We start from the raw sequence: 21,568 nt of genomic DNA on the forward strand, positions 1-21,568 counted from the left end.
CCAGCTAATTTTTTATAGTTTTAGTAGAGACGGGGTTTCACCGTGTTGACCAGGATGGTCTCGATCTCTTGACCTCGTGATCCACCTGCCTCGGCCTCCCAAAGTGCTGGGATTACGGGCTTGAGCCACCGTGCCCAGCCTTAAAAGTAGATTTTTAAAAAAGAATTTTACGTGAATACATTCATAAAGTAGGTACTTTTAAATGTCTGCCTTCTTTAATTCAGTGTGATTATGTTGAGAGTCATCCATGTTGTACCATGTATCAATACTTTATACCTTTTTAATGTTGGAAAGTAGTGTGTGGATATTCCAGTTTGTATCTGAGATTTATCTGTGTTTTTGCATTTTTTTAATGGTTTGTTCATCTTATTCCTCAGTAGCATTGCTTTCTATGCCTGTATAGCACAATAAGTTTCATGCATTAATGGGCACATGAGCTATTTCTGATTTTGGCCTATTCTAAATAAAGCTGTTGTGAACATTCATGTATAAATATTTGTGTGGGCATATGTTATCATACCTTTTGAGTGAAAATCTAAGAGTGGAATTGCTGGGGTGATGTGGTAAGTGTATGTTTAACTCAAGAAGCAAATAAGTTGGTTTCTTAAATTTTCTAGGTTGGTTGTATAATTTTTATTCTTATAAGCAATGGAAGAAAGTTCCAGCTGTACCACATGAGTACCAACATGTGGTGCTGTCAGGCTGTTTAGATTTTCTCATTTGATGGGTGGGAACCATTGTGAGAGCTCATTGTGATTTCAGATTTGAATTTCCGCAGTGACTGGTGTTGAGCATCTTGTGTTTATTGACCATTAGATATATCTTCTTCTTTGTTGTTTCAAATCCTTTGACCCTTTAAAAAATTGATTTGTCTTATTATTATTGAACTGTAGGAGCTATTTATATATTTTGTATATAATTCCTTCATAGTAGTCAAATACACTATTTGACTAACATGCTAAATACTATTCACAGCCTTAGGAGAAAGAATACCTTCTCCTGTGACTTGTTTTTTTCTTAGTAGTATCTTTGGAAGAGCAGAAATTTGAATTTTAAAAATGTTTTCAGCTTTTCATTTGCACTAACTACACACTTAGGAAAAACTTGCAGAAATCATACCGATAACTCCCATATACCATTCAGTTTCCCCAAATGTTAGTATTATATATAGCCACAGTGCAATTACACAACTTGGAAATTAACATTGATATGATATTTATAACTAATCTGTAGACCTCATTCAATTATTTTCAGTTATCATATGAATTTTTTTTTTTCTGGTTCAGGATGTAATCAAGATCTATTTTTTCTGATACAGCCATCCCAGTTTTCTTATGGCTAACATTTCTGTGGTATATCTTTTTCTGTCCTTTCATTTTTAACTCGGCTGCCTTGTTCAAAGTAGATTCTAGTAGACAACATATAGTAGGGTTTTGCTTTTTCATTCAGAATGACAATTTCTGCCTTTTAATTGGAGTGTTTGCTCCATATATATATGGTGTTGTATTGATATAATTGGGTTTAAATCTACTGTCTTGGTACAGGCATAACTCAGAGATATTACTGGTTTGGTTTCCTCCAGACCACCCCTATAAAGTTAATATCGCAATAAAGTGAACCACACGAATTTTTTGGTTTCCCAGTGCATTTTAAAGTTATGTGTGGCCAGTCTCAGTGGCTCAAGCCTGTAATCCCAGCACTTGAGGAGGCTGAGGTGGGCAGCTCATGAGGTCAAGAGATCGAGACCATCCTGGCCAACATGGTGAAACCCCATCTCTACTAAAAATAAAAAAATTAGCTGGGTGTGGTGGCCCGTGCTTGTAGTCCCAGCTACTCAGGAGGCTGAGGCAGGAAAGAATTGCCTGAACCTGGGAGGTGGAGGTTGCAGTGAGCCGAAATCACACTGAAGAGGGAGACCCAGGCATCTCAGATCAACTTCCCCTTTTCATTCCTAAGACTGTAGACTGAAGCCCGAAGCCCTTTTCATATGTAATTCCTGAGACTGTAAACTGAAACTCTTTTCATATGTAATCCCTAAAACGGTAAACTGAAACCCTTTTCATATGTAATTCCTAAGACTGTAAACTGAGACCCTTTTCATATGTTAAGCTGTAAACCTAAGATTCTTCCACGTGTAACATCTAAAGTATAAGCCCATTAGGAAGGAACCTTTCTTTGTTAGGGGAGCTTGGCTGTTAGGCAACTATGCCACCCTGGTCCCCGCCGAATAAACTCCTTCCTACTGTATTCAGTGTCCAAGAGATCTGTTTCCCAAGGCCGCTCCTGCTACATTTTTGGTGCATTGGCCGGGAAGCGAGGGATGGCACACGGCGGGAAAAATTCTCTTAGGTGGTTTGCCTAGCCCTGTGGAGCATCCCTGCAGGGGGACTCCTGCTCGCTGGGGTGACGCATCCTGAGAGCGCTCCTGGGCAGGTATTTGCCTGGTAGAAAAGCCTCGCCAGAGCAGAGCAGGGAGGCCCTGCAGTGCGGATCCACCCAGTGGCTGAATACCGAGGAGGAACGAGCATTTGGGGAAATCTGGACCGCTGAATTTGGTAAGATTGAACCCGGGAAAGTAGCCCACCCCGTTTTGGGTGGAAGCATGGCCTGATCATCCACGGGTGCCAGATCGGCACGTTGGAAGGTAGCTCTCTGTAACCTTGGAAGCTTTTGCTTATGGGTTTGAATTGGGAGGAGAGCAATCGGATGTGTCTGTGTGTGTAGATGTGTCGAGCCGGACTCATTAGTCGTAAAAGGTATTGGGCCCATTAGGAAGGGCCTCATGCATGGAGCAATTTGTAAGAATTAGAGACAGCCACATAAGGCTGCAAATGCTATCTTATAACCTATTATTTTAAGCTGATAGCAACTGAACACTGTTTGGATAAACAGACATGCAAAAAGAAAATAATAAAAACTTTATGCCTTAACTTTATCCTCCTGCTTTTTAATTGTTTGTTGTTTCTAGTTATTTTGTTGCACTGTCTATGTCTTGAAAAGTTATTATAGTTATTTTTTATTAGTTCATCACTTAGTCTTTCTACTTAAGACACAGTTGTGGTGTTTTAATATTCTGTGTTATTCAGCATGCTTATTATTGCCAGTGAGTTTTGTATCTTTAGATGATTTCTTATTCCACATTGACATCATTTTCTTTCTGATTAGAGTGCTCTCTTTAATATTTCTTGTAGGACAGGTCTGGTATTGATTGAATCCCTTAGCATTTGTCTGTAAGTCTTTCTCTTTCATGTCGAAGGATATTTTTGCAAAATATAGTATTCTAGCATACACAGGTTTTTCCCTCGGCACTTGAAATGTGTCCAGCCATTCTCTTCTGACCTGTAAGATTTTCACTGAAAAATCTTTTGCTAGACATACTGGAACTTAACTGTATGTTTTTTGTTTCTTTTTTCTTGCTGCTTTTAGGATCCTTTTTTTATTCATGTTTTTAGTCCTTGACCTTTGGAAGTTTATTAAATGCTTTGAGGTACCTTTGTTTGGTTTCAGTCTGCTTTCCTGCTCTATAACCTTCTTTTACTTGGATGTTGATATCTATCTCTAGGGTTTGGAAGCTCTTTGTTATTATTCTTTTGAATAAACTTTCTACCCTGTCTCTTGCTCTACCTCTTCTTTAAGGCCAATAACTCTTAGATTTGCCCTTTAGAGACTATTTTCTAGATCCTGTAGGGATGCTTTTTAAATCTTTTCTCTTTTGCCTCCTCCGACTGTATTTTCAAATAACCTGTCATCAGGCTCACTAATTCTTCTGCCAGATCAGTTCTGCTATAAAAAGATTCAGTTGCATTTTTCAGCTCTAGAATTTCTGCTTGGTTCTTTTTATTTCAATCTTTTTCTTAAATTTATCTGATAGGATTCTGAATTCCTTCTCTGTGTTATCTCGAATTTCTTTGAGTTTTCTCAAAACTGCTACTTTGAATTCTCTGTCTGAAAAGTCACATCTCTTTTTCCAGGATTGGTCTGTGGTTCTTTGGTTCTTTTGGTGGGTACATGTTTTCCTAGGCGGTCTTGATACTTGTAGATGTTCTTTGGTATCTGGGCACTGAAGAATTAGGTATTTATTAGGTCTTCACAGTCTGATCTTGTTTGTAGTCATCCTTCTTGGGAAGGCTTTCTAGATATTCAGAAGGACTTAGGTGTTGTGATGTAAGCTGTATCTGCTTTAGAGGGCACCTGAAGCCCAGTAATGCCGTGGTTCTTACAGACTTGTGGAGATACTGCCTTGATGGTCTTGGAGAAGATCCAGAAAAATTCTCTGGATTACCAGGCAGAGACTCTTATTCTCTTCCCCTACTTTCTTCCAAACAAATGAAATTACTCTTTCTCTTCACTTAGCCCCCTGGGGGAGGAGTGAACCAAGCACCCCTAGGGACACAGCTACACTAGGACTGTGCTGGGTCAAACCCAAAGCTAACAAGGCCTTCCATAACTACCCACTGGCTACTGGTAGCCTATGTTCGCTAGAGGGATTGGGACTCTACAATCAGCAAGTGACAAAGCCAGCTGGGCCTGTGGTCTTCCCTGCAGGGTGGTGATTTCCCCTAGACTCTGGACAAGTCTAGAGGTGCTGTCTGGGAGCCAGACACTAGAGTCAAAAGCTTTAGAAGTCTAGCTCGTGTTCTGACTTTTCTGAGCTGTAACTCAAACCACAAGATGTAGTCCTTTCCAGTCTTTTTTCCCCTTTCCAAAGGCGGAGGAGTGTCACCCCATGGCTATTGTCACCACTAGCTCACAGGGAATACTACCAAATGATCACTGATGTTTCCTTAAGGCCCAAAAGCTCTTCATTCAGCTTGTGGTGAATTCTGCCTGGCCTAGGACTCACCCTTCAGAGCAGTGGGCTCCCCTCTGGCCCAGGGTAGGTTCAGAAATGCCATTTAAGAGCCAAGGCCTGGCATTGAGGATCCCAAGAGCTTGATTGGTGCTCTACCCCCCTACCCTGAGTGGCTGAGCTGATACCTTTGAGGCAAGACAAAGTCCTCTTTACTTTTTTACTTCTGCTTTTCTCAAGCACAAGGAGCCTTTCCCTGTAGCCGTCACAGCTGGGAATGTGCTGGGTCTCAACTGAAGCCAGCAAGTTTCAGAGTCTTACCCAAGTTGTTGACATAGTACCTGGGTATTGCTACTGGTTATTCAGGGTCCAGTGGCTCTTCAGTTAGCAGATGATGAATCCTGCCAGGACTGAGTCCTTCCCTTCAAGGCAGCAGGTTCCCTTCTGGCCCAGAGTGTTTCTAGATGTGTTGTCTAGGAGCTAGGACTTAGGAAGGGGACTTCAGAGCTTTGACCATTGCCCAGTCTTGCCGTGACTGTGCTGGTATTTAACATTCAAGACAAAGTCCTCCCCACTTTTCCCTCTCCTTTCCTGAAGTGGAAGGAAGGGGTCTCTTTTGGAGCGGTAAGCTAAGCCAAGCAGCCTGGGGTTGGAGGAGGGGTGATGCTAGCACTCCCTTATCCAACCTGGTGTTTGTCTCAATAGGTCATGTGTTCCCCAGTCCACTGGTTCTGGACCCATTTCAGCTCTAGGACTCACCTGTGAGTTGCAGCTCTCATGGCCTAGACTGCCTTTCAAGTTTATCCAAGTCCGCAGAGCACTTTAGTTCATGGTGGCAGAGCTTGCAAGAACTCATTTGGACCAATGGGATCTGCAGTTCCCCTCCAGCTAGTGCTGATTTAAATGTTCCCTTCGTGGGCAGATGTCAGCCGAGTTTTGTCTGCTTTTTCTTCCCCCTGCTATAACAGGGCAGTACTAAGTGAATGCCTCACAATTGTTGTGCCATCCCTCTCCCCAGCACATGGCAATGCTATCTGCACCACACCACTGCTGCCAGGGGAGAGTGAGGGATGGGGTGACGTCAGTGATTCAGGACTGTTTTTCTGACCACTTCAGTGCCTTTTTCAGCGATATGAAGTGAGAACCAGGTACTATGAGTGCTCACCTGATTTTTTTGGTTCTTCCGAAGGTGCTTTTTCTATGTAGATGGTTGTTAAATTGCTGTCTTTGCAGGGTGAATGATCAGTGGACCCTTGTATTCCATGGTATCGCTCCACCTCTATCAGAGTCAACTTCTTCCAAACTCCTGTTAATGTTGATATTTTCACCTTCTCCCTTGAATCACAAATGATCCTAATGGCATCTAGAATGGTGAATCCTTTCTGGAAGCTTTTCAATTTACTTCACTGAGATCCACCAGAGGACTTACTGTCTATGGCAGCTATATAGCCTTAGAAAATACATTTCTTAAGTAACAAAACTTGAAAGTCAGTGTTACTACTCAGTCCATGGGCTGCAGAATGGATATTGTCTTGATGTGTTAGCAAGCAGGAAAAACATGAATCTCCTTTTCATCAGAACTCTTGGGCCACTAGGTGCATTGTCAATGAGCAGTTCTATTTTGTTTTTATTTTTATTTTATTTTATTTTTTTTTTTGAGACGGAGTTTCACTCATGTTACCCAGGCTGGAGTGCAATGGCGCGATCTCGGCTCACCGCAACCTCCGCTTCCTGGGTTCAGGCAATTCTCCTTCCTCAGCCTCCTGAGTAGCTGGGATTACAGGCTTGAGCCACCGCGCCCGGCCGAGCAGTTCTATTTTGAAAGAAATCTTTTTTTCTGAGCAGTAGGTCTCAACAGTGAACTTAAAATATTTAGTTTGGCATGCTATTAGCAGATATTAGCAGATTATTCAGGCTTTATTGTCCATTTGTAGAGCACAGGTAGAATAGATCTAACAATTCTTAAGGGACCTAGGATTTTCAGAATGGTAGATGAACATTGGCTTCAATGTGGACATCAGCAGTGCTAGCCCCTAGCAAGAGAGTTAGCTTATTCTTTAAGACTTTGAAGCCTGGCATTGACTTCGCTTCTCTACCCATGAAAGTCCTAAATGTCATCTCCTTCTAAAAGAAAGTTGTTTCATATGCAGTGAAAATCTGTTATCTAGTGTAGCCACCTTTATCAATAACTCTAGCTAGATCTTCTGATCACTTGCTGCAGCTTCTATGTTACCCCTTACTCCTTCACTTTGTACCTTTATATTATGGAGTTGACTTCTTTCCTTATACCTCATAAACCAACCTCTATTGGTGTCAGCAGCTTCCTTACCTGCAGCTTCTGCAGCTTCCTTACCTCTCTCAGCCCTTACAGAGTTGAAGAGAGTTAGAGCCTTGTTCTGGATTAGCCTTTAGCTTAAGGGAATGCCATGGCTGGTTTGCTCTCATATCCAGGCCACTAAACCTTTCCTCATATTAGCAATAAGGCTGTTTTGCTTCCTTATCATTCATGTGTTCACTGGATTAGCACTTTGAATTTCCTTCAAGAACTTTCCTGTTGTTGCAACTTGGCTGTTACCCTGAATTTTATGGTAATCCCTTTCCTGCTTTCCTTTATAGTTTTATAAGCTAAATATACTATAATAAATATATATATTTTTGACTTCATATAAATGGCATCATATAGTAGTAGAAATAATATGAGAAAACAGTATGCTAACTATGAAAAACAGTAAATTTTATGTTAATTTTCCTTTTTTTTATAATTTATGGCTCAAGTTTCATCAATTAAAATATGTCACTTCATGCTCACGTAAATAGAGATTTTCCAGTTTTTTTGGTGTATAAGAAAATTTTCAGAAATCATTGCCACTTGAAAACTAGTATTTTCAGTAATTAGGCAGAATTCTTATGCACAATAAAAAAAGATTATTTTATATGACAGTGCCCTCTGCTGTCATCAGTGCAGATTGCATTAGAATGCTGATAACTGCATTTTATTCTGTGAGGAGGAAGCAGTTATGGGCTTTAAGTTTGATATAAGACTAAACAGGAAATGCTCTATGTGTAAAAGGATTAAATGCATTCCTCATTTTACACTGAAATATAGGTAGTTATGAAATATATAATTTCAACACATATATAAATATAAAATGTATAGCTAAATAAATAATTAGAGAATTTTAAGGCCAGGCTCGGTGTCTCAGGCCTGTAATCCCAGCACTTTGGGAGGCCGAGGTGAGTGGATAACCTGAGGTCAGGAGTTTGAGACCAGCCTGGCCAATGTGGTGAAACCTCGTCTCTACTAAAAATACAAAAGTTAGCCGGGTGTGGTGGTGCATGCCTGTAATCCCAGCTACTCAGGAGGCTGAGGCTGGAACCCAGGAGGTGGAGGTTGGAGTGAGCCTAGATCACGCCATTGCACTGCAGCCTGGGCAACAAGAGGGAAAACCCGGCACAAAAAAAAAAAAAAAAAAAGAAAGAAAGAAACTTAAGCTATATGTAAGCATACATTATCACAGTGAAAAATCCTCTATGTAAAATAAAATGAAAATTAAGACATTTTAGATGTCATTTAGAACAAGTAAAAAACCTCTAACGTAGATTCCAGTGTTCATCTTTGTTAGACTTTTGCACCATCCTTCATACTGATTCCCTCATCTGTGTTTAAATGTAGTTAGGGTTTAGGACAAAAAGCAAAGTAGCAGGAAAAATAATCAGAGATTATTTAACCCTTTAATACTGCTAAATTGCCTTACTGTTATTCTCTTATTGAAGAAAATGTAATGAATTCTAGAGCTTCATTAAATATTTAACTTTATTTGTTACAGAATGTCTGAGGGTACTGCCACTCTCAGTATCTGGATATGCAAGGTGCCTTTGCTGAGAAGCTTCTGACTAAAAACTTATTTATTTTTGGACTAGCTTTTCTGAAAATGGTGTCTGTTTATTAAATGTATTTTAGCACCCACATAATGCTAGGCACAGCCATTCACAAAATTTCTGTCTTGGTTTTTTGTTTCATTTTTCTAGTAGTATGTTTTTTGTTATAATTTACAAAATTCTTTGTCTGCAATCAATTAGAAAGATTTTTTAAGAAATGAAGAAGAAATTGATCCTTGATCAGAGAAATGTGACAAGGTCTATCCTAGGCTACTCAGCCCCTTAAAAACCCACGTACCAAAAGCAACTACAGTTCTTAAGTGTTAGTGACTAATAGAGAGGATTGCATACTGAATAAACTGCATTACTAGTCCCAGTTTCCAGGAAGTGACACAGTACAGGTTCCTCTAGCTGACTTTTTCCCCTCAATTTTATCAATACCTCATCAGTTGTTTTCTATGACAGATTGTTTTAATTATTTCCTAAGAATGTCTGTTTGTTCTAAGAAAACACCAAAAGTTTTCATAGCATTTGCTAAAAAGATAATTTCCTTCTTTATACGTGTTGGCCCTTTTAGCTTGTTTAACTTTCTTACCTTTGAGAATTGCCAGGAATTCACTCAAATGACATTTTCGTCCTTGCCGATGAAAGTACTTCAGCAGATGGAGATACACTACACTTAATATGACTATATAAAAGAAATGAACTCACGTAGCATTCTAACATCGTCTCCTTCCCCCAAAACCCTGTGAACACCAGCTGATAATAGATGTAATGAATGTGTAAGTCAGAAACACTCAGTTCTACTTTGCATAGTTAGACCCTGAGTTGAGTCATACTTTTCATGTAAAATATTCCAATAGAAAATGGCTTTAAAAAAAAAACAACATTTTTTTTTTAAGATAGAGTTTCGCTGTTGTCACCCAGGCTGGAGTGCAGTGGCGCGATTGGCTCACTGAAACCTCCGCCTCCTGGGTTCAAGCAATTCTCCTACCTCAGCCTCCCAAAGTACCTGGGATTACAGGTGCCCACCACCATGCCCAGCTAATTTTTTTTGTATTTGTAGTTGAGACAGGGTTTCACCGTGTTGTCCAGTCTGGTCTTAAACTCCTGACCTTAGATGATCCACCTGCCTTGGCCTCCCAAAGTGTTGGGATTACAGGGGTGAGCCACTGCACCCAGCCTTTAAAAAATATTTTTAAAAGCAAAAGACTAACATGAATTAAAAATTGGTATTTCTCAATAGTTAGAATTTAGTTAAGTATTAGGCTTCTGTTTTAGTGACAAAATCAATGTGAAGAAATGAAAAGCTAGAAATATGATAAAATAATATGGCCTCTCCTTTTTAATCCACCTTGATAAAGATATTTAGATTGAAATACAAATTAAGAACATGTTTATACGTGTAGTAGTAGTTTCCATTGCTGCTAGAATAAACTACTACAAATTTTGTGGCTTAAAGCAACATATTATTATCTCACAGATGTATAGGTCTGAAGTCCAGCTGGGCTCAGCTGATTTTTATAAACCTTGTCTCATGACACCAAAATCTAAGTGTCAGTTGGAGTGGGTTCTGAAGACTCTAGGAGAGGATTCAGTCCCAGGTTCATCCAGGCTCCAATTGTTTCATGCGCTTGAAGGACTGAAGTCCCTGTTTCCTTGCTGCCAGCTGGGGGGTGAGTCTTTGCTCCTAGAGGCGTTCTGAATTCCTTCTCATGCTTTCCATGTGGCTCCTCCAGCAGTCATGAGTCAAGTTCCTTTCATACTTTGAATCTCTCTTATTTATCCTCATGCTGGATTTCTCTGACTATAGCTGGAAAAATTTCTCTGCTTTTAAGTGTTCTCATGATTAGATTGTGCCCACTCAGATAATCCAGGATAATTTTCCTATTTTAAGCTTGTAACTTTAGTTACATCTGTAAAGTCTGTCTTGTCATGGATGGTAACACATGCACAGTTCCCAGGAATTAGGTCGTCTTTTCAGAGCCAATCTACCGATCACATATGGGCTTGGCATAGGAAATATAATTGTCAGAGTTGTTGATAACTTTTATATTTCGATTTGATTGCCAGTGAAAAGTGATAACTTTGTTATTCTAAGTTAACTTTGTAAACTGTATTTTTATTTTTAAAAATTCGTTTAGTTACTTTTTAGAAAACAGTAATGGCTCCCATATACAGTCATGCATTGCTTAATGATAGGAACACATTATGAGAAGTGTGTCATTAGGCAATTTTGTTGTTGTGCAGACATCATAGTATGTAGTTAAACAAACCTAATGATACCATCTAGGGCACAGCTTACTATATACCTCGGCTATATGGTATAACTTTTTGCTCCTAGGCTACAAACCTGTAAAGCCTGTTACTGTATTGAATACTGTGGGCAGTTGTAACACAGTGGTGAGTATTTGTGTATCTAAACAGAAAAGGTACAGTAAAAATACGGTATAAAAGATTTAAAAAATGAATGTTTATATAGGGCACTTAACAGTGAATGGAGGTTGCGACTGAAAGTCGCTCTGGGTGAGTGAGTGAGTGAGTAGTGAGTGAATGTGAGGGCCTAGGACATTACGTACACTGCTATACACTTTATAGGCTACGCTCAATTTATAAAAAGTATTTTCCTTTCTTCAAAAATAAATTAACCTTAGAGTGTACTCCTTTTACTTTTATATATAGAAAATTAAATATAAACAGCCTGAGGCAGGTCCTTCAGAAGAAATTCCAGAAGACAGCATTATCAGCATTTACTGTAACTTTTGTACTATATAAGCTTTTTAATTTAAAAAACATTTTTGATTTTTTTGTAATAGCACTTCATGTATTACACAAACACATTGTACAGCTGTACAAAAGTATTTTCTTTTTTTATATCCTTATTCTATAAGCTTTTTCTATTTTGATTTTATTCACCTTTTTAAAGTGTGCTTTCTTTTTAATTAAAAACTAAAACAAACACACACATTAGCCTAGGCCTACAAAGAGTCAGAATTATCCATATCATCCCCACCCCCCCACCCCCTGCCCCCTGCCAATCTTATCCCACTGGAAGATCTTCAGCAGCAGTAACATGCATGGAGCTGTCATCTTGCATGATGATAATGCTGTCTTCTGGAATTCCTCCTGAAGGACCTGCCTGAGGCTGTTTTACACTTAATTTTATATATACAAAAGTAAAAGAAGTACACTCTAAAATAATAATAAAAAGCATAGGCTGGGTATGGTGGCCTATGCCTGTAATCCCAACACTTTGGAAGGTCAAGGTGGGAGGATTGCTTGAGCTCAGTAATTCAAGACCAGCCTGGGCAACATAGTGAGACACAAAAAAATACAAAAATTAGCCAGGCATGGTGGCACATGCCTATAGTCCCAGCTACTAGGGTTTGATGAGGCAGGAGGATCACTTGAGGTCAGGTCAAGGCTGTATTGAGCCATATGGCACCACTACATTCCAGCCTGGGTGATAGTGAGACACTTTCTTAAAAAAAAAAAAAAATAAGTATAGTAAATATCTGAACCATTAACATGGTCATTATCAAGTATTATGTAATGTACATCATTGTATGTGCTGTACTTTCGTACAGCTAGCAGTGCAGTTTGTTTATACCAGCATCACCACAAAAATGTAATACATTGTTCTATGACGTTGCAATGGCTATGATATCACCAGGCTATAGGAATTTTTCAGCCCCATTATACTCTTATGGGACCACTGTCATATAGTCCGTTGTTGACTGAAATGCTGTTATTCAGCGCATGACTATATTCCTAATTTATAAAGGGTTCTCTGATACAGACACTGTTTTAAACATAATTATTCCTGTATTATGGATGGTTAACTTGGTTTAAAGCTCACTGTTTCAGAATGTGCTTCAGGAAGTACTTAAAACACTCATTCCTTGACTCTGCTTTCTAATTCCAGTTATTCTAAAAACATGGGAAAAGAGAAAAATCTCTCAAAACTTCCCTAGAAAATAGAAAATGACAAACTCACACTGCTTGGCTTTTGGCATCAACTTTTGGCAAAAAAAAAAAAAAAAAGCATGTACACATTTTAATTATGTCTAATATTTAATATTTTACTATTGATATCCAATTGGAAACTGGAATTGTATTTTAAAATTTTGAAATAATTACAAACTTGCAGAAAAGGCATGAGTGATACAAATAATTTCCCTATGCCATTCACTCAGATCCAACAATTTTTAACATTTTGCTATTGTGTTTTATTTTTGTGTATCATATATTCTTTTCACCCAGACTAAGGGTAAATAAAGTATTGTATTGTGTCCAAAAGTTACTTACATGAGTTCACTGTTGTTTTTGCTGTTTTTCCTTCTTTGATGTTGAAATGGTCTTGTGTCAGTGGTCTGTTGTCTGAGGTGTTATCCGAGCTCCTTGTCTCAGAATCAAGAAAATTAAGGAGCATGGACACAATGGGGAAGTTGGAGTGAAAGTTTAATAAGCAAAAGAAGAAAGCTCTTCACAGTGGAGAGGGGGCCTGAGTGGATTGCTGTTTTTAGTTGAATCCAAAAGCTTTTGTAAGAAACGCCCCTCATCTCTGCAGCTATTTGTGTAACTCTCCTTATCTGTGCAGCTGTGGGTATGTCATGGGTAAGCACGAAGTGCCGCTTCTCTTGTTTGTGTAACTGCGGGTCTGTTTCAGATAGGCCCACCCCCATCCCTGTGCAAGTTTCCATGGAGCCCACCATGTCTATGCCTGAAAAGAGGAGGAAACTTTTTCCTGGGAGCCCATTAATCACACAAAGAAATAAGGCTTCTCTGTTGGGCCTTGCTTTCTTATCAGTGCAGTTGAAGTTTGGTTTTTATCCAGGCCACTCTATTTGTGGCTGTTGCTGTGATTTTTCAGGCTGTTTCTTCAAGGACTAGTCTTAGCTTTCTGCCTGATTTTTCCTTTTCTTCTCCCTCAGTGTGATTTCATTTGAAAATACGTTGCTTCACAGTTTACTATAGCAAAGACCTGGAACTAACCCAAATGCCCATCGATGATAGACTGGACAGGGAAAATGAGGCACACCATAGAATATTATGCAGCCATCAAAAATGATGAGTTCGTGTCCTTTGTAGGGACATGGATGAACCTGGAAACCATCATTCTCAGCAAACTGACACAAGAACAGAAAATCAAGCACCGAATGTTCTCACTCATAGGCGGGTGTTGAACAATGAGAACGCATGGACACAGGGAGGGGAGCATCACACACTGGGGTCTGTTGGGAGGAAATAGGGGAGGGATAGCGAGGGGTGGGGAGTTGGGGAGAGATAGCATGGGGAGAAAGGCAGCAAATCACACTGCCATGTGTGTACCTATGCAACAATCTTGCATGTTCTTCACATGTACCCCAAAACCTAAAATGCAATAAAAAAGAAAATACCCTGCTTCGTTTAGTTTTTGCATCCAGTTTTAATTTTTTTCTTTCTTTCCAGCCTTATTTTATGTCTCGAATATGTTAGAATGTTGTAGTGAATAACTTTTATATATACTTTTTAGTATTACTAGTGGCATATATTAAGGATAAACGCTAGAAACAGGATTGCTGAATCAAAAGTAAATATTAATGAGTTAATGAATATTTATTATTGCCAAGTTTTCTTCCATAGGAGATACACAAGTCTTGCGTTCCCTCTAGTCTGTTTCACTTAGCCTTGTCAACAGAGCCTACTAAGCTTTTGAATTTGCCAACTTCATGGGTAAGGAACAGTATTTCAGCATAGTTTTAATATGCATTTATTTTTTATTTTATTTTTTTTGAGGCAAGGTCTCACTCTCTCACCCGGGCTGTGTAATGGTGTGATCACTGCTCACTGTAACCACTGCCTCTAGGGCTCAAATCATCTTCCCAGTAACTGAGTAACTGGGACTGTGGGCATGCACCACCACACTTGGCAAATTTTTGTATTTTTTGTAGAGACAGGGTTTCCTCATGTTGCCCAGACTGCTCTCAAACTTGTGAGTTCAAGTGATCCACCTGCCTCAGCCTCCTAAAGTGCCAGGATTACAGGCATGAGCCACTGCACAGCCCATTTCTGTTAAAGTGAAGTTGATCATAATTTCACATGTCTTAAGGACCATTTAAAATTTTTTGGTAAATTATCTATTCATATTTTGCTTATTTCTCAATAGGATATTTGTTTTTTTCCTCAATTTTTAAAAGTTCTTCAAGTACTAGGGATGTCATTATCTATGATATGTTTTGCACATATTTGCTCAGCTTGTCTTTTGACTGTGCTTGTTTTTTGTTTTCTTTTTTGCCATGCAAGCCTTTTTAAAAAAAAATGTAGTCATATGTATCAATCTTTTTAAAAATTGTGTGTGGATTTCAAGTGGAAGTTTAAAAGCCTTTCCATATACCAAGGTTATACAGAAGTTCATGCGTGTTTCTTCTGGTACTTGAATGGTTTTGTGTTTTACATTCATGTATCTAATTATTTCTGAGCTTATTTTCATGTATCGTATGGATGATGGATCTTATTTTATCTTTTTTCCAAATGGCTATTTGTCCTGACGCTGTTTTAGAAAGCCTTCTGTGTTCCAGTGATTTGAGGTAACACCTGATCACTACTAGATTTCTACTTCTAGTTAGGTCTGTTGATAGATTTTCTGTTGGTCTGTTGTTTCCAATTTTTCTCTAAAATGATTAATGTTGTGATAGTTACCTTATGCAAAAGGCTTTATCCACATTTCAGATTATTTCCTGAAAATAAATCATGTAAGTAGCACAAGTACTTAATCAAAGGATATGCAGTGCTCAAGGCTTTTGATAATTGCCACATTGTCTTCTAGGAAAGATTCTACCAGTTTATATTACCACCAGCAGAAAATAAGTGTTTGTTTGAGAGCATCTTTCTTATAATGAGTATAGTCTTTTAAGATATCTTTTATAATTTTGATAAACAATTATATTTAAATTTTATTTGCATTTTGAGAGATTTTTGGTGATGCATAAATATTCATATATTCGTTGATTTATGTGTGTATGAATTGTCTGCATTTTCTTTTCCCATTTCTCCTTTGGGGTATTGAGCTGTGTATGCACCAAATGAAAAGCACATTTTTATTCCTTTATCTCCCTAGTGAAATAAAATTCTCAACTATCCAATTTAAAGCCTGCCTATCTAATTTGTTTTCAATCTCTAACGCTGTTTTCATGAATATAAGTAACCCTCAGCCAAAGTATTAGCATTTCCAGCTGCTACCCATTAGTGCAAAGTATATTACAAAGAAAGAGAGCTGTAAACATGCTTATCCCAAGGGAACTTACAAGGTAGCCCTTTGCACTTTGGGAGGCCAAGGCGGGTAGATCACCTGAGGTCAGGAATTTGAGACCAGCCTGGCCAACATGGTGAAACCTGGTGTCTACTAAAAATACAAAAGTTAGCTGGGCATAGTGGCACACCTGTAATCCCAGCTACTTGGAAGGCTGAGGCAGGAGAATTGCTTGAACTCGGGAGGTGGAGGTTGCAGTGAACTGAGATCGTGCCACTGCAGATTCCATCTCAGACAAATTAAAAACACACTGGCTTTATATAAATAAAGCACAATATTACACACATGTGCACATACACAAATAAATGCATGCACACACACAATTCCATCCCCCTCTCGCTCAAAAATAACAAATCCCATTTTTGATTTGGAAGTACCTTTACTCTGAATAGGAGATGTCCACCTCAGGAAGCAGTCACATTGCCCATGTTGCTTTGTTCTGTAGTTGCTGCCTTACTCGGAAGTTCTTCCTTTAGAGCTGTGACATCAAGAAAATCTACCTCTGATCATGCTAGGATTGCTGAATATTAAAATCAGACTTGAATATAACAAAACATTTTTATGTCTGCTCCTCCCACAGCCACACACACACACACACACACACACACACACACACAAATTTTCATACATTCAACTATATACCTTCTTACTGAAGCAGTCTCTTTGCATAAAATGAATCGAAACTTATGAAGCCAATCATCTGAGACTTGGAAATCAGAAAAGTGGGATTATAGAGAGCATTTTTGGGTTCTTTTTTTCATAGTTCTGTGATGTTTTAGATGGTAGAAAGCAAAAGGGAGAAGGTGCCAGGAAAGTATATGTGCGAACAAGTAAGTTTATGTTAGAGGCATAATTTTAAAGTATTCTTTGTGGTCAGAGATGCTGTTGCTAATTGTATAATTTTCTATATTTCCCCAGGTGAACAAGTTTGCTTTGTTGTCTCTGGCCTTTTATGCAATGTAAAACGACTAGCAGTTTCTAGCCCTACACTAAAGCTTATTTATATTTAAATTCGTGATTCCAAACTTTAAATGTATAACATCATGTTAATTTTGTAACATCAATGCTTTTCTTAAAAATTTCAATGTATTTATATTGTTACTTGTATTACACAGTTCTCTTTAAGAAATCTTAGAGGGATAAGTGTCTTATCTCTTTTTTAAAAGATCAGCTTGGAATCTTCTACTTCAACCATATCTGTAGTAAAATATAGCATTGTTTCTAACTTTATTTGGCAATATAAAAATTGAGTATGTCTTGTGGTCTCCATTTATATAACCAGCATCGAGGAAAAAGAGTATTTGCTGTGTATACAGTGTGAGTATAGCTCTTACTTTGAATACTTTAGACATTATCTGATTTTAGTCCAGGAGACAACTTTATACTACTTCACTAGCAGAAACACTACTATTATTTTTACTGACCTGTCAATACCACCAACTTAATAGTAAATAAAAGCAAGTATACATAGAATTCATTATGAGACTATAAAATATATACAACTTTTATATTTCCAAATAAAAGTAGGTAATACTGTATTCTCTTGTAGATGTGTTTGAGGCAATTTCACACGGATTTTTTTTAAACATACAGACACACTCTATAAAAGAATTGTGGAGTATATATGTAATTGTGGAGTATATATGTTCAAAGAACCTATCTATCATATATTAACTCATGTAATACTCATAATTCTATGGCATAAGTACTATTTTTTTATCTACATGTAAGCAAGCTGAGACCCAGAGATGTTAAGTAACTTCCTAAGGTCTAGAGATGAATCTTCCTCTCCTATGTACCATGTTTCTTTTGCCTTTGCTTATTTTACAATGTATGGTATGTAGCCAGTCTAGTGGCCATGCTAGGATTTCAAGCCCAGCAGTCTGGCTTCTGAGTCTATGCACTTCACATCAAAGCTGTACACTCTTCCATTTCATTTATTTATATTTCCATCCTTCATCACATAATTTACTGGAAGTACCTTGCTTTAATAATCAACATTTCAAAAAAGGCTGTTTTTTGCAACTTTTCCACTAAAAAGTTCCTATTTTAGTAAAGTTTGGTAATTTCTTTTTAGAACGTTCTTGAATACATTTGTTCAAAGACCTGAAACTCATAGGTAACTTATCAAAAAGTAGTAACTAATTGAACAGTTCTTCCTGGTATCACAACACTTGACTTTGTATCGCTCTCAAAAGTGAAACTCTTTGCCCAGTTATGAGTAGTTTTTCCTAGAACATTCAAACAGTAATATGAAGTGTATCCACATTTGATTAAACTCATCTCTTTGCCACAGGATGTCAGAGGAAATTTTAAACATTGCCAATAATGATTATTCTACTTAACAGTGAGAAGACACTTATCATATTTTACTTGTCAAAATAAGTGAGTTTAATATGGTTTTATAAATTGAGTCTGTCATAAGTCTTCAAAATTGTAAGAGCTAAGTCTTCCATTACTCTACATAGATTATCCCTTGCAATAAATTATATTACCAGGTAACTGCATCTAAACTCTAGAAGGAATTAGTGTATAATCCTATAGGGTCTATCAGGAAACTGTGTTTGAATATATCTTGTTGATAATATACTAATGTCTTCTTAAATTAGGTTTTTTTAGCATTTTACATTTTATAGTTACAAACTTTTTTAGGTTAAAAGAGTCTTGTGAAAGTTTGCGATCTGAATGCTCTGTTTATTGTTAGAGGACACTACTGTGTTCTTTTGCCACCAATGAATGTTTTGGTCATATTTAATATATATTTAATGTATGTCAGCAAAGAATGGATGTTAGATTTTGATCACAAAAGGTATTTTTTACAAAGATTACCTCAAGATTTGTTAGAGTTGTAAAATATGATTCCAAAAGACACCCTTACCTTATAAAATAAGGCAAATGGAAAACTTCACCAGAGATATTTTCTTTAGAGGCAAATAATTCCAAATATGAATGTGCTTACATAGGTAATAACTTTCGTTGTCATAAGCTTATTTACATTATTCCAACATCTAGGACTTTAGCCAGTTTTTATGTTCAGCTAATTCTGAATGAATTTATTCCTGGCATAGCCCCTTTACTCCATTATAGGCAGAGCTCTGAACCAATTCCAGGATTTAATTCAGAAGTTACATATTTAATGTATTATATGAAAAGCTTTATAGGATTGGGTTCAATATTGACAACACTCCTAAGAATATTAGACATTTCTGTAATATCTGTTTGTTTTGACATTGTTTTCTGTTTAACAAGGCAGTATTCCTCTTACAATATTGATAAATTCATTTTTGTAAAGCTTGTTCTTTCTTCCTCCCAATTTTAAATTATTTCTTGAAAACTATTATTTTTCATACCTATTTGCCTCTAGAAGCAGTTGTTCATGATTGAGGCATATTTTCCCTTGTAGAAATTCACAACTGAAGATAAAGTTTCCCAGTGAGTTAATAAATGGGCATTCGTCACAATTCTCTAGGGTCAAAGACTGAGTTTGTTGTTCTCAGTGCTAATAGAACCAAATCACCTGCAATTGAATATTTAACATGTTGTTAAGCCAAACCAACTAAAGGTCTTTTTTGTAATGAGTAATTTGATTCAGTGAAAGCTTCTTGAAGCATGCAGTAAAAATAAAACTCATGGGCATCATTTCCTAAATCATGTAGCTTTACTCAGTGTCTGTTGAGCTGACAAATGTGAAGCCTTTTGCTATGCCCACCAATTTCTTGTGTTAACTCCCCTTGTTATACTTTCCTTATTAATCCTATTCATAAAAATCCCATGATTGGGGAAAACAAACCTGTTAGGGAGTCACTGCTGTCAGTCTAATCTAAGCCACTATCAATAACTTTCTTACTGGTACTGGTATCTCTGCTTTTACCTTGTCTTAACTATTACGTGTACCGTGAAGACATTGAAGCCAAACTGCCTGGGTTTAAATCCTAGCTCTGCAGTAGCTATATCACCAGTTCCTTAAACAACTGGTATAAGAGCTATGAAATGCTTCATGCATATGGTAACTAGAGCAACCCTTGTAAAATGTCAGATGCTAATCCCTTGGTTGACGTCCTCTAAATAACTTCAAATGTAAAAATTAATAAAATCCAAACTACTTCTCATTTTATCCCCCATGTTCCAGTTACACTGCACTCGTCCCCAGAGATACTAAGCAGTTCTACCTCAAGACTTTTGCACTTGCAATTCCTTCTTCCTGGAACACTTTTTCAGATTTTTGCATTGCTCACTTCCTCAGGAAGCTGCTCAAATATTAAAAGTCCTTCTTCATCCAAGATAGCACACTCCCAGCACACATATCCTCAATTCATTAGTCTCTTGCCTCTTTTTTTTTTTTTTTTTGCCATAAAGCAGTCATTGCCACTGACTTTATATGGTTTAGTGCCTTTCTCTCTAAACTGGAAACAAGGATTTTATTTATTGTGCTCCTAAGCACAAGTATTTTATTTTGGTCATTCCTGTAGTCTCAGCACCTAGACCACCATCTGGCACTGGTAGTTCTCAGTAAATATTTGCTGAATAGATGCTGTATTTAAAAAGTTTTATTTTCCCCTAAGGACTACTGAGAACGTTAACTTACTATGCTTTTTTTGGTTTGTTTTTCACAGTATGAACCTAATATTTCCTACTCCCATACTTTCACTTAATCCAGATCATCTCATTAGGTCACCACTCACTTAAAAAAACTTGGGCATTTCTAAACAAAGAGTAGGTTCTTGTTCGCAAAGCGTAAACAAGTATAACAAAAAATGTTATTGTTTTCAAGGGGAGTGTTAAATACTATTAGTAAATTAAATTTTAGATGAAACAGCCATATTTTTCAAACATTCCGTTTTAATATATATACCTATAAAGATCTATGGAGATTTCACATTAGATCATGAATGGGTAGTACTTTGATTACAGAATATATATACACAGAGAGAGAGTTACAATTAAGTTTTTCTTTTCTCTTTTACAGGTTAATGACTCCAGAGGGTAAGATCAGATTCGTTCACAAAGAGATGGGCATAATACCAAGCTGGGGTGGCACCACTCGGCTAGTTGAAATAATCGGAAGTAGACAAGCTCTCAAAGTGTTGAGTGGGGCCCTTAAACTGGATTCAAAAAACGCTCTAAACATAGGAATGGTTGAAGAGGTCTTGCAGTCTTCAGATGAAGCTAAATCTCTAGAAGAGGCACAAGAATGGCTAAGGCAATTTATCCAAGGGCCACCAGAAGTAATTAGAGCTTTGAAGAAATCTGTTTCTTCAGGCAGAGAGCTATATTTGGAGGAAGCATTACAGAATGAAAGAGATCTTTTAGGAACAGTTTGGGGTGGACCTGCAAATTTAGAGGCTATTGCTAAGAAAGGAAAATTTAATAAATAACTTGCTTTTCGTGTGGATGTATTCCAAGTAAAGCTCCAGTAACTAATATGTAATAAATAATAAATATGAATATCAGAATTACTTTGAAGGCTACTATTAATATGCAGACATCTTTTGAATATTGAACTCATTCACCTTATTTCTTACCAGTTACTCACTTGGATATTTACTGTGTAATCTGGAACATTTAGTTAAAATATACACTTTTGGCTTAAAACTTATTGCTGTCAATTT

At 37.6% G+C, this 21,568-nt stretch overlaps 1 protein-coding gene across 7 annotated transcripts in view; it reads left to right on the plus strand.

Annotated features, from left to right (window-relative positions):
* The window catches only part of ECHDC1 (ethylmalonyl-CoA decarboxylase 1), a 53,230-nt gene extending 31,814 nt beyond the window's left edge, over positions 1-21,416 (plus strand). For all 7 annotated transcript variants that reach the window (XM_037740241.1, XM_017533322.2, XM_017533323.2 and 4 more), the window contains one exon: positions 20,926-21,416. In XM_037740241.1, the coding sequence (XP_037596169.1) occupies positions 20,926-21,334 (409 nt within the window). In that variant the 3' untranslated portion in view covers positions 21,335-21,416. The remainder of the gene's footprint in view (positions 1-20,925) is intronic.
* The last annotated feature ends 152 nt before the right edge of the window (positions 21,417-21,568 follow it).

The sequence above is a fragment of the Cebus imitator genome, unplaced genomic scaffold, assembly GCF_001604975.1.
Source record: "Cebus imitator isolate Cc_AM_T3 unplaced genomic scaffold, Cebus_imitator-1.0 Scaffold81, whole genome shotgun sequence".
NCBI classification, from domain to species: Eukaryota; Metazoa; Chordata; class Mammalia; order Primates; family Cebidae; genus Cebus; species Cebus imitator.